Here is a 14,412-nt window from a genome sequence, read left to right on the forward strand (position 1 = left end):
GCTCGCCCGGCGCTGCCTGAGCCCAGAGTCCGCTCAGACCGCTCCTCGCGCCCCTGGGCAGTATCTTCGACGTATTCAGGCCCGGCTGTAACTTTCATTACTCTTTTCCCGCCTTTGTAGCATTCTGTCCTCTCCCGCAGAGAATGAATATTGTGCCCTGAGACTAAAGTGGTGAAGCAAATTCAAAGGTTCTGTGCGTGGATATTAAGGGCCCAGGACATGTCGGTGGGGATTCTCCAATGCCAAGGACTCCGGTTCTGAGTCGGAGACCTATGCTTACTTCCTGTTACTCTTCCTACTACTACTAACAATAACAGCTAACGCTTATACAGTTCTTGTCATGTGCCAGGCACCGTTCTAAGTACTTTAGACCTAAACGAATTTATTTAAGCTTCATAACAGTACCATGAAGTAGATATTTTTGATACCCCCACTTTTCAAACGAGAAAACTTATGTGGCCCAGTGTACTGGGTTGAATAGTGCCCCTTCCCTCCAAGGCATGTCCACCCAGAACCTCAGAATGTGACATTGTTTAGAAATAGGGCCTTTGCTGTTGTAATTAGTTAAGATGAGGTCATAGTGGATTAGGAGGGACGCTGAATCCAATATGACTGGGGTCCTTTTAAGAAAAGGGAAATTTGGATACAGAAACAGACTTAGAGGGAAAACTACCACGTGAAGATGGAGGCTGAGACTGGACTGGATTTATGTGACAATAGGGGTTACCAGAAGTGCGAGGAGTCAAGGAAAGGTCTTTCCCTAGAGCCTTACTGGTGGGCATTGCCTTGCAGACACCTGATTCCAGACTTGAAGCCTCCAGAACTGTGAGAGAATACATTCCTGTTGTTTTAAGCCACCCAGTTTGTGGTACTTTGTTAGGCAGCCCTAGGAAACTAATAATATACCCAATAAAGTCAAGTAGTTCCGAAGAACTAATCCATTTCCTCTCCTGGTTTGGTTGTTGTGTTATGCTTGCTTTCTGTCCCCTCTGACTTGTGTGGATTCCTTGGAGGCAGTGCCATGTAGTGAAATTAACTTGAGCTTTGGAGTAACACTGATTAGGCTTTGAGTCCTAGCTGTGCCACTTTATGGGCTGTGTGGCCTTGGGCAAGATATTTCATCTGTCTAAGCCTCAGTTTTTTCATCTTTAAAAATGAGAGTAGGGCTTCCTTGGTGGCGCAGTGGTTGAGAGTCCGCCTGCCGATGCAGGGGACACAGGTTCGTGCCCCGGTCTGGGAAGATCCCACGTACTGTGGGGCAGCTGGGCCCGTGAGCCATGGCCGCTGGGCCTGCGCGTCCAGAGCCTGTGCCCCACAACGGGAGAGGCCACAACAGTGACAGGCCCGCGGGCCGCAAAAAAAAAAAAAAAAAAAAAAATGAGAGTAAAACTGAATGATATCACTTACATTAAATGGTTGTTGTCATAAGTGATCTTGCCTTTTCAAATAATAACTGTTAATAATAACTGCTTATATCATGGCATTGTTATTATTTGGACTCATCCATAGTTTATCCACGTAACAAACATTTATTGAGTATTTCCTATGCCAGTTTCTGCAGGGTGTTGAGGATATCACTGTGAGTGAGAGAGGCATAGTCCCTACTCTGATGGAGCTTATAGCTTAGTGGAGATACAGCCTTTAAACAACTAATTACACAACTGGTTGATATATTTCCTTTGTGATAAAGTATTCCAAGAATGAGTAACGGGGGTTCTTAGTTGGGGGAGGTAAGTGAAATAGTATTGGAAGGTCTGTGAAGGAAGTTATATATATGCTAGGATTTTAAGAATGCGTAAGAGTTTCCCAGTAAAGAATGAGAAGAGTAGGTCAGGCAGAGGGAAGGAACTGAGACGTGAAACTGATATGGAAAGGAATTTGGCTCATTGTAGGCACCAAAAGATGACTAGTGAGTAGTGAACTGAGGAGGCAGTGGTACAAGATGAAGTTGGCCGTATTGGCAAAGAATGGACCATAGATCTTGTAGGATTTTGAATTTTAGCCTAAAACCAAAGATAAGTGTTTGTAGGCTGTTATCCAAAAATGTTTCTTCTCTTTTGATCTTTTTATTTTTCACATTTAGAATGCGGATTGTGGATGATGACGTGAGCTGGACATCTATGTCAACCACTAAAACAGAAAAGGAGGAAGAGGAAGATGATGGAGATTTGCCTGTGGTGTGTATCTTTTGAGGCTGTGAGGACTTTGAAATGCAAGCCTCTCAATCTTGACTCCCAGTGCAGGGTAGATTAGTAAGGGGGAAAGTTGAGGGCAGAGAAGAGGTGACACTTTCCAGGAGCTATTTTAAAGGAGTCTTCTTTGCTTATGCCTATACACAGTCTTTGTATATGGAGGGCTCCATCTGCCTGGAAACGGGAACTGATCACAGAGAGGCAGGATTCCTCAGTGTCGGTGATAGAGCCATGATTAGAATTCACCATGGTTCAATTTGTTGGAACCTACCTTAAAAATAACATTCAGGTTCAATCAAAGGAAACTTTTTAATTGCTCATTTTATTCCCTGATTCAACTAAGCTTTAAATTATATGCTCTTGCCTAAGTACAGGAGATATGTAGATTAAGAGAACATAGTGTCTATGCTTTACAGGTCATACTCTACAATGGGAGACTGAATTTCAAATGACAATATGATGAATGTTGGAGATAGAGTTCACATATGTACCAAGTGCCATTAGAACACAAGGGAGTTAGCATACTTTTTATTCCACTGGGAAATTCCATGAAGGATGGAAATATCTGAATTGAATTTTAAAGGATGAGTAAGAGCCAGGTGGGTAAAAGCATAGGCAAATAAGTTAGCATTGGTATGGTCATGGAACCTTGCTCAGAATTGCTGAGAAACAAGGTGAAAAGGAGAGCTGTTGATAGGCTGTATTATACTAAAAGGTTGTAAAGGTGAATTCCAGATGAGTATGTTTAATGTTAATCCCCAGCATATTCTATAATATTGATAGATTATTTAAAAGAAGGTTTGTTAGTAATTAGAAGGGAAATAGTGATTATAAGGAGCCAATTTAGTTTCAATCAGAATGAATTACTGAAACCTAGTTAATGTTTATAACATTTGTTGTTATTTTTAAATTTTATTTATTTTTTAAAAATTAATTATTTTATTTTATTTATTCATTTTTTTTTTTGGCCTTGTTGGGTCTTCATTGCTGCGCACAGGCTTTCTCTAGTTGAGGCGAGCGGGGGCTACTCTTCATTGCGGTGCGCAGGCTTCTCATGGCGGTGGCTTCCCTTGTTGCGGAGCACGGGCTCTAGGCGCGCGGGCTTCAGTAGTTGTGGTTCATGGGCTCTAGAGCACAGGCTCAGTAGTTGTGGTGCATGGGCTCAGTTGCTCCGTGGCATGTGGGATCCTCCCGGACAAGGGCTCAAACCCGTGTCCCCTGCATTGGCAGGCGGACTCTCAACCACTGTGCCACCAGGAAGCCCTATTTTTTTATTTTATGAAAGCAATACATGTTTATTATAGAATATTTTGGAACTGTAAGAACGTTTAAGTTTTAAAAAGAATATATAATCACTTTTACTGTGACCATCCAGAGATAACAACTGCTAACGTTTAGATGCTTTAATTCATAGATTGTAATACTTGTATTTTATTTATTTTTTCAAATATAATTGGAATTATACTATACATATGGTTTTGGAGCCTGCTCTTTCAGTTAATAGTATGTTGTCAATACTTTAGTAAGACTTTAAAATATTCTTTGAGAATGTGACTTTTAATGGTTGCATAGTAGCTCAATATACATATTAATTTAATCTGTCTTATTACTGGCTGTATGGGTTGTTTCCTGTTTTAAAATATCACAATGATTTAATAAACATTTTGGACATAAATCATTATAAGAATCCATTTATTTCTTTATTCCTATGAAGTGAAATCAGTAGGTTAGAGAGTATGGTCATTTTAGGTGTTTCCCATATTGCTTTCCAAAAGGTGGTATGAATTTGCACTCCCACTAGAGGTGTATGGGAATGTCAGTTTCCCCATTTCTCCATCAATATTGGAGCATTATTCATATCAACAAAGCAACTGCAAACCTTTGTCAGTTTGGCAGGTGAACAGTGGTATCCATATTCTTTGAAAACATAGTAAAATGAATGATTTTTCATATGTTTATTGGGCTTTTGTATTTTATGAATTTCTTGTATTTGTCCATTTTTTTAGAAGCTTGGAGTTTTTATTTTTTTCATTGATTTATTTGATAGTTGTATAATAGAAATATATTATCTGTTTTACATGCCGTAGGTATATTTTGTCATTTGCCTCTTCATTTATAATAGTTTTTGATATTTAAAAATTTTGATTTTTTGTAGTCAGGTCTGTTAATTTTCCTTCATAATATTGTCTTTTGCTCTTATGATTGTCCCAAAACCTACATAAAGGAAGCTTTAGCCCCACTGCTAGACTCTATGCTTGTTACAACAGACCTTGATTATTGAATTCATTTTTGTTACTCCAAGATGATCACAACCAATAATTAGGACAAACCACAGTAATAGTGGCAGCACAAGATTAATAGGTGTAATTTACCATGTACCAAGCACTGCTAAGCTTACATGAATTATCTGTTGAATCCTCATAGCAATCCTTTGATCCTGCTTTTACAAATGAGGAAATTGAGGCTTAGAGAGAATAATTTGCCAAAGGTTATACAAATATTAAGGGGCAAAGCTGGGAATTTAGATCTCAATTCATCTTGTTTTTTTAAAATAAATTTATTTATTTATTTTGGGCTGCATTGGGTCTTTGTTGCTGCACGCAGGCTTTTCTCTAGTTGCGGCGAGCGGAGGCTACTCTTTGTTGTGGTGCACGGGCTTCTCATTGCGGTGGCTTCTCTTGTTGTGGACCACGGGCTCTAGGCGCACGGGCTTCAGTAGTTGTGGCATGCAGGTTCAGTAGTTGTGGCTCGTGGTCTCTAGAGCACAGGCTCAGTAGTTGTGGCACACGGACTTAGTTGCTCCGCAGCATGTGGGATGTGCCGGGACCAGGGCTCGAACCCGTGTCTCCTGCGTTAGCAGGCGGATTCTTAACCACTGCGCCACCAGGGAAGCCCCATCTTGTTTGAAAGCCTGTGTTTTTAATGCCCAGTGAGAGATCTCAAAACTAGGTTATATGAAGAATGATGGTAGGATCTCGGGAGAAGAGAAGTAGAGGGGAATTCAAACCTGGGTTTGAGTTTCAGTTGTGCCACTTGCTAGGTTGAGAAAGTTACTTAACTTCTCTGAGCCATAGTTTGCTCTTAGTAGTGTGGAGCCTTTCTTTCCAGGGCTTTTGCGAGGATAAAGTGAGATAATGTAAGTAAAGCACAAAACACAGTGCCTTGCTCATAGTTGCTACTGTGTAATTAGAATTTATTATGCCAGCCATCTTTGAAGGTCTGTCATGTGGAAAGGGGATCATTTGCATCAGAGGTAGGACTAGGGTGGATGGAAAGAAGTTATAGGAAGGTAGATATGGGTCCAATGAAACTAAGAACTTTCTAGCCCCAAAATGCAGTGGACTGCCTTGTAACATGAGTTCCATGTCAGTGAATTAGTTCCCTGTCAGGGAGGGACTATGTGAGTGATCATTTATCAGGTATACTGTAGAGAAGATTCCAGATTTGTTTGGGAATTTGGATGATATGAAATGTGGTCTTATCCCTTAAAAATTCTATGAGTCTGTGTACATTTTATTGACTTCTTTTGGTTGGATACTAGAAAAACTGTCATTGTGACTACCTACAATAAGAAAGTTTTCATAAGGAGTCCAGAGCCCTTAATGAATGATAGGATGACAGGAAACCTGCCTGTGTTTTCACTCTGAATGTAAAAGTAAAAGGGTAAAAGGAGTTTAGCTTTTAGCTTACAAGTGGCAGTTGTATACCTGGCACATTAATAAGAAGGTATGTAATGAAAGAAATTAACCTCTGGAGGGAAATTGATTAGTCAGAGAAAGATCTATAATTAAACCATCCAGTGACAATCACATGTTTATGGAGCAAATGTAACTGAGGACCAGTACCTGTTTCTTCATGGCCGTTTTGGGTCTTCGTGTGCCGTGTATTATTAGGAATGGAATAGTCATAGCTTCAGGTTCTTGAGACAACAACAGTGTTACTTGGCTGGATCCTGTGGATTTCCTTAACGTATTGTTCTCACTCCCACAGGTGGCTGAGTTTGTGGATGAGCGGCCAGAAGAGGTAAAGCAGATGGAAGCCTTTCGTTCCAGTGCCAAATGGAAGCTTCTGGGAGGTGAGTTCCAACAATAGGTAAATCTGAATTTCCCATTTATAGGAGAAGGCTTTTTTCTTTTTTCCTTTTTTAATTGAAGTATAGTTTACAAGATTGTTTTAGTTCTAGGTGTACAGCAAGGTGATTCAGATATATATATATATATATCTTTTTTCAGATTATTTTCCATTATAGGTTATTACAAGATATTGAATATAGTTCCCTGTGCTATACAGTAAATCCTTGTTGCTTATCTATTTTAGGTACAGTTGTTTGTATCTGTTAATTCCATACTCCTAAGTTCTCCCTTCCCCCCTTCCCCTTTGGTAACCATAAGTTTGTTTTCTATGTTTGTGAGTCTGTTTCTGTTTTGTATATAGATTCATTTGTATTATTTTTTAGATTCCACATATAAATTATATCATATAATATTTGTCTTTTTCTGACTTACTTAGTATGATATTCTCTAGGTCCATCCATGTTGCTGAAAGTGGCAATATTTCATTCTTTTTTATGGCTGAGTAATATTTAGTTGTGTGTGTGTGTGTGTGTGTGTGTGTGTGTGTGTGTCCATCCCGCAGCTTCTTAAACCAGTAGTCTCGTGATGGACACTTGGGTCGTTTCCATGTCTTGGCTGTAGAAATAGTGCTGCTGTGAACATTGGGGTGCATGTATCTTTTTGAATTAGTATTTTTATTGTTTCCAGATATATACCCAAGAGTGGAATTGCTGGATCATATGGTAGTTCTATTTTTAGTTTTTTAAGGAGCCTCCATACTGTTTTCCACAATGGCTGCACCAATTTACATTCCCACCAACAGTGGAGGAGGGTTCCCTTTTTTCCACATGCTCTCTAACATTTGTTATTGGTAGACTTTTTGATGATACCCATTCTGACAGGTGTGAGGTGATACATCATTGTGGTTTTGGTTTGTATTTCTCTAATAATTAGCGATGTTGAGCGTCTTTTCATGTGCCTTTTAGCCATCTGTATGTCTTCTTTGGAAAAATGTCTATTCAGGTCATCTTCCCATTTTTTGATTGGGTTGTTTTTTTGATATTGAGTTGTATGAGCTGTTTGTGTATTTTGGATATTAATACCTTATTGGTCGCATCATTTATAAATATTTTCTCCTATTCCATAGGTTGTCTTTTAGTTTTGTTGATGGTTTCCTTTGTTGTGCAAAACCTTTTAAGTGTAATTAGGTCCCATTTGTTTATTTTTGCTTTTATTTCTTTTGCCTAAGGAGACTGAGCTGAGAAAATATTGCTACAGTTTAGTCAAAGAATGTTTCACCTATGTTCTCTTCTAAGAGTTTTGTGGTTTTAGGTCTTGCATTTAGGTCTTTAAACCATTTGAGTTTATCTTTGTATGTGGTGTGAGGGAATGTTCTAATTTCATTGTTTTACATTTGGCTGTCTGGTTTTCCCAGCACCGCTTGTTGAAGAGACTGTCTTTTCTCCATTATATATTCTTGCCTCCTTTGTCATAGATTAATTGACCATAGGTGTGTGGGTTTATTTCTAGCTCTCTGTTCTGTTCCATTGATCTGTGTGTCTGTTTTTGTGCCAGTACCATGCTGCTTTGATTACTGTAGCTTTGTAGCATAGTTTGAAGTCTGGGAGGGTTATACCTGCAGCTTGATTATTTTTTTCTCAGGATTGCTTTCACAATTCTGGGTCTTTTGTGGTTCGATATAAATTTTAAGATTACTTGTTCTAGTTCTACAAAAAATGTCATGGGTACTTTGATAGGGATTGCATTAAATCTGTAGATTGCTTTGGGTAGTATGGCCATTTTAACAATATTAATTCTTCCAATCTAAGAGCACAGAATATCTTTCCATTTCTTTGAATCATCTTCAGTTTCCTTTGTCAGTGTTTTATAGTTTTCAGCATATAGGTCTTTCACCTCCTTGGTTAAGTTTATTCCCAGGTAATTTTTTTTTAATGCTGTTTTAACCAGGATTTTTTTTTTTTACCTTCTCTTTCTGATGTTTCATTGTTAGTGTAAAAGAAATGCAACAGATATCTGTATATTAATCTTATATCCTGCTATCTTGCTGAATTCATTTATAAGTTCTAATCATTTTTGTGTGGTGGCTTTAGGGTTGTCTATGTAGAGTATCATGTCATCTGCAAATAGTGACAGTTTTATTTTTTCTTTCCAGTTTGGATAGGTTTTATTTCTTTTTCTTGTCTGATTGCTGTGGCTAGGACTTCTAATACTATGTTGAATAGAAGTGGTGAGAGTGAGCATCCTTGTCTTTTTCCTGAATTTAGGGGGAAAGCTTTCAGTTTTTCACTGTTGAGTATTATAGCTCCATTGGCTATGAAGTAAGTGCCAGTTATCAAAGGTAATCACATCACCTAGACAAAAGATTTTTTTCAATATGAGTATAATCCTGTGTGTAAATGATTTGCTGAGCTAGAAAATGTGAACTGCAAAATAGCATTGCTACCTGGTTCACATCAAGACACAGTATGTTTATTTCTTTACATGAAAACTGCACATTTGCTTTTTCATACAAATCAGGCCCACTGAATGGAGACAGCTTTAGATCTTTTGACATTTGAACTACATAGCTTGGGGGGCCTTTGTAGAGACTTTTATATTTTATAATTCTTACTTAAAGTATTATCTCTGTGTAAAACTTTTTTTTTTTTTTTGCGGTACGCGGGTCTCTCACTGCTGTGGCTTCTCCCGCTGCAGAGCACAGGCTCCGGACACGCAGGCTCAGCGGCCATGGCTCACGGGCCCAGCTGCTCCACGGCATGTGGTATCTTCCCGGACCGGGGCACGAACCCGTGTCCCCTGCATCGGCAGGCGGATTCTCAACCACTGCACCACCAGGGAAGCCCTGTGTAAAACTTTTGAATTGTTCTTCCTGATGGTTACTCATCTCTTACTCAGAAGTGTCTTTTTTTTTTTTTAATTGAAGTATAGTTGATTTACAGTGTTGTGTTAATTCCTGCTGTACAGCAGAGTGATTCAATTATATATACATTCTTTTTTATATTCTTTTCCATTATGGTTTATTACAGGATATTGAATATAGTTCCCTGTGATATATAGTAGGAAAAAAGTAGTAGTATACTTTCTGCCTTTAGGTTAATTATCCTAAAATTCTGATTAGAAAAAAATGCATAACAAAAGTGACAATTGGCTGTGGGTTTGTCATAAATGGCTTTTATTATGTTGAGATATGTCCCCTCTCTACCCACTTTGGTGAGAGTTTTTGTCATGAATGGGTGTTGGATTTTGTCAAATGCGTTTTCTTTGTCTACTGAAATGATCATGTGTTTTTTTTTTGTTTTTTGTTTTTGTTTTTGTTTTTGTGGTACGCGGGCCTCTCACTGTTGTGGCCTCCCATTGCGGAGCACAGGCTCCGGACGCGCAGGCTCAGCGGCCATGGCTCACGGGCCCAGCCGCTTTGCGGCATGTGGGATCTTCCCAGACCGGGGCACGAACCCATGTCCCCTGCATCAGCCATCAGGGAAGCCCGATCGTGTGTTTCTGTCTTTCCTTTTGTTAATGTGGTGTATCACACTGATTGATTTGATCTGTGTATGTTGAACCATCCTTTGTGACCTTGGATTGCATCCAACTTGATCATGCTTGATCATGGTGTATGATCCTTTTTATGTATTGTTGGATTTGAGGGAAGCCTTTTTTTTCTATCCTACACTTTTCTTTTTAGAGGAATGCATAGTTTATTTTAGTGTGTCACTGATCCTGAAAAATATAGTGAAAAAGAATTCGGAACTTATTCAGAGGTAGTAAGATATGAGAACTGAGAGACCAAGTATTCCACTTTTTCTTATATTTTGGTTTTAGGGTTACTGAGGTCAGGAAGTGACTCATTTGGGTGTCTTTCAGCACCCACTCCTTTCTGGCCCAGAATAGGAGAGCACTTAGTATATATTTGGAGGAGTTTATGAGAATCTGAGGAACAGAATTTGGAGACTAAAGCAACCTCTGTCCTCTACCAGGTTGAAGTGACACATGTATGAGCCAAGGATCAATGCTTTCTATCTTCTTTTTTTGTATTAATAAATCTTTCTTTGTTCTTCCCTTAATTATTGGTATTTTGCAGCACATTATCCTCCATTTGCCACTCTACACCCTCTCCCTAGGCTAGTAATTTAACTATCTATTTAAAACAGTTTTTGAGTTCTTGAGAGTTTGATAAAGGACATTTGTTATGTCTGAGCAGAAATGAGACCTAGTCTTATTTGCCCTAGTATTCCCTCTGCCCAGCACAAAGAGTTGCCATTAAGACATATTTCCTGAATTTCTAATAGGTATTTGATTCTTACAGCCTACTGCGCTTTGGTAAATCATCACTTGGGGCTTAGCAGTCATTTCCCCTTTTCCAAAAACTTGGTGGTAGCTCTGCTTACTAAGGGACACAGACTAAGAAATACTTGGTCCCAGTGAGTCACAGCCCTGGTCCCAGCAGTCATTTGGGCTCTGTGTGGCCAGTGGAAGAGTGCTGATTTTTACCCTCTCTGTTCCATTCTCACATAAGGAAGGATCTTGCTTCTTGATAGTTAACTCCTGTTTACCCTTGATGCTTGTTCCCTTTCACATATGGAGGGTAGAAGAATTAACTCCTAAACAGGATTTATTCTTTCTGTGTTATACTTTATGCCTTTAGTTTAATTATCCTAAAATTCTGATTAGAAAAAAATGCATAACAAAAGTGACAATTGGCTATTGGTTAATGACCACCTTTGCCTCCATTTTTAGTACATTATTATTATGTTTTATGAATGAAAACTTTATTATCAGTATTATTTTATCAGAATCCTGTTCACTCATATCTATTATTTTCTGCCTTATCCTGTGGTTGTGTTTCCAGTCTTCTTCACAATCTTTTTTTCAGAGAGAATCTTCTGATTTCCATATCTGTAGGTCTAGGAAGTGACACACAGAGACACACACACACACAAACATAAACGTGCATAGTTGTTTTTCATTTGCCTCACCCTCAGTGGCCCATTGGTTACTGGAAATATCTTGACTGATCTCTGACCCTTACTTCCTTTTTATAAATATCATGGAATCTATCAACCTCATGGATTAGATTTACTGTCAGGTACCCCACAGATATCAGTACTTTTCTCTGAGGGGTGGATTCCAGTCAGAGGATCCTATTCTCCAAAGTAAAGGAGTTGACTTCGTTTCATTCATCCATTTAACAAGTATTCATTGGGTCCTACCCAACTTTTATTTGTGTTTGTATTTTCTTTGTTTAGGGAGCTCAGTGATGAGAAATAGAGGGGGAAGAGAAACTGGATTTTGGAACTGTCCTGATTTGCTATAAACATTTCATTCTGTTATGCCTTTGAATATTGAAAGTCTCAAATGCTTTCCTTTTCAAAGATTGCACATGGACTCTGGAGTCAAACAGATCTGGATTTGGATATTCATTCCACCACTTACTAGCAGGATGACTTTGGCAAACTACTTAATCTTGCTGAGTATCAACTTCTTCATCTGTAAAATAGGGATAACAGTGTTTATCTCCTAGGCTTGTTATGAGAATTAAATGAGATAATCTATATAAATAATGGGCATGCAGTAGGTGATCAGTAAATGCTGATCCTTTCTTTCTGGTGCTCTCCCCAACTCTAATAAAGAGCATGATGGCATGGATTAAATAGTTAACAGCATTTCATTTTGATGTGGCACAGATTTAGTCAATTTGCCTTTTGAAAGAAGAGTGGATACAAACTGTGAATTATCTAGGCTAAATATCCGTAGGAGCTTCTGATGGGGAACTCTGTACAAATAAGGTTTTGGGAAGAACATTGGATTGGGGGTTAGAAGGCCGGAGTTCTAGCCTATCTCTTCATCTTAGTAGCTATGACCCCTAGGTAAGAAATCACTTAGTTCCCTGGAGTCTGTGTTTTCATGTCTGTAAAGCAAGGATACCTGCCCTGCTTACCTAACAAGATGTAACATGAAAAATACATTTAAAATGCTTTGCAGATTTATGACTTGTTAGGCAAACATGAGAGATTATTCTTAGGATATACATGAGTGCTGGTTTACTACCCCTAAGTAAGAGTTGTGCATACCTTTTGGGCTTTCTGAGTAGTTTTGAGATGTATCCTGCTGGGGCATCTTTTGAAACTTTGGTTACAGGGGTGAACAGAGCATTTGTAGGAATCTGACTTTTTGCTATTTCTGTTTAGGCCACAGTGAAGATCTACCTTCACACAGACATTCCCGTCATGATACCCCGGATTCATCTCCTCCTAGGCGGGTCCGTCATGATACCCTGGATTCATTTCCTCCTAGGAGGGTCCATCATGACACCCTGGATTCATCTCCTCCTAGAAGGGTCTGTTATGACACCCTGGATTCATCTCCTCCCAGGAGGGTCCGTCATGACCCCCTGGATTCATCTCCTCCTAGGACAGTCTGTCATGACACCCCGGATTCATTGCATCCTAGGAGGGTCCGTCATGATACCCCGGATTCATCTCCTAGGAGGGTCCGTCTCGATACCCCGGATTCATCTCCTCCTAGGAGGGTCTGTTATGATTCCCCAGATCCATCTCCCCCAAGGAGGGCCCGTCATGATTCACCGGATCCTTTTCCCATCAGGAAACCTTACCGTCATTCTTCAGGTGTATCTCCTAGGAGGGCCCGTCATGACACACCAGATCCATCTCCACCTAGGAGAGCCCACCACAATTCCTCAGATATCTCTCCTCGCAGAAGGGCCCATAACAGCTCCCCTGACACAGCTCAGCCTAGAAGGACTCTTGACTCCGTGGACACACCACAGCTCAGGAGGGCCCGTCATAATTCCCCTGACTTGGCTTCTAGTGTCCCTCATTCACTGTCCAGAACCAAAAGCAGTAAAGCCCCAGAAAGTTCTAGTAAAACTTCTCCACATCGGAAGGGGCCAGGACCTTCTCATCTATCACTCCCAAAGAACAGCAAGTATGAATATGACTCGGAACTCTCTCCTCCACGGAAAAAGCAAGCAAAATCCCGTTTTGGAAGTAAGCAGCATGATTCTAAAGGTGAGCATTTGATTGTCCATGAGAGAGACTTGTTCCTGAGGCACTTTCTTTTGGACATTTTAGTTGCTTTATTAGGTATTTGTGATCTTCAGAAATGACAATGGAGCTTTGGAGACGTTTTAAAAACTGGAGGGAAGTGGTGACAGGTTGGGCTGAGGAGAGTTAAAAATTTGCAGTAGCAGGGAGGAAATTTTTATATATCCTTTTGTTTATTCTCTCCACCTCATATAAAGATATTATATACATGTTTGTTGCATGTATAGAATGCATAGAAATGTAGAAAAAGGTCATACAAAATTCTGTCATTCAGAGGCAGCCACTGCTAGTGTTGTAACCAATGTCCTTTTGGTCTTATTTTTTTTCTTTTCATTTCTGATGTAGTTGAGACTTGTCTAGGCAGTAAATACATATTGCATGTGTAATCTTGCCTGTTGTTTTACACTTAACATTATCTTCCCCATGTCGTAAAACATCTCTTTGTTAATATAATTTATGTTGGTGTTTACTTAACCATTTCCCTAATGTTGCACATTTTAGGTTATTTCTAAACCTTTTCTTTTATAATTCTATGATGAACATCCTTATACATAAACTGTTGCCCTGTTCTGAGTTATTTCCTTATCTACTTCTAGATAGATTTCTGGGGAATTGAAGTATTTGTAGATATGTTTCCTAGGAAACTAAGTACAATAGAAATGGATTTATTGGGTCAGAGGGTTCTGTACTTTTAGGACTGTTGATATGTATTGCAGATTGCTTTTGGGGAAGGTGATTTGTGATGCTTATGTCTACGATTCACAGCTGTGTGGTGAAATTTGTTTACTCCATCTTTTGTCCCTAGGTACTATTTTAATTTTTAAATTCAAATACATTTTTATACTTTAGTCTGAGGACATGAGAATATAATCCAGATAGTTTTAAGTTTCACCACACCACTGAGACCTGAGTGCAGTTTGTTTTTTGCCCACTCTATGTATGGATAAATATGACACAGATGATAGCCTCATCCACCAGAGGGTAGACAGCAGAAGCAAGAAGAACTACAGTTCTGCAGCCTGTGGAATGTAAAGCACGTTCACAGAAAGACAGACAAAATGAAAAGGCAGAGGACTATGTACCAGA

At 39.3% G+C, this 14,412-nt stretch overlaps 1 protein-coding gene across 2 annotated transcripts in view; it reads left to right on the top strand.

Annotated features, from left to right (window-relative positions):
• The window catches only part of BUD13 (BUD13 homolog), a 33,957-nt gene that overhangs the window by 269 nt on the left and 19,276 nt on the right, over positions 1-14,412 (top strand). The window contains exons 2-5 of one of the 2 annotated variants that reach the window (XM_065882929.1): positions 2,084-2,177; positions 6,183-6,267; positions 12,451-12,556; positions 12,707-12,963. In XM_065882929.1, coding sequence (XP_065739001.1) covers positions 2,084-2,177; positions 6,183-6,267; positions 12,451-12,556; positions 12,707-12,963 — 542 coding nt within the window. Of the gene's footprint in view, positions 1-2,083; positions 2,178-6,182; positions 6,268-12,450; positions 12,557-12,637; positions 13,295-14,412 lie in introns of both variants that reach the window. The other variant, XM_065882928.1, reaches the window with a different exon arrangement.

Source organism: Phocoena phocoena, chromosome 8 (genome assembly GCF_963924675.1).
Source record: "Phocoena phocoena chromosome 8, mPhoPho1.1, whole genome shotgun sequence".
In the NCBI taxonomy this organism is placed as follows: domain Eukaryota; kingdom Metazoa; phylum Chordata; class Mammalia; order Artiodactyla; family Phocoenidae; genus Phocoena; species Phocoena phocoena.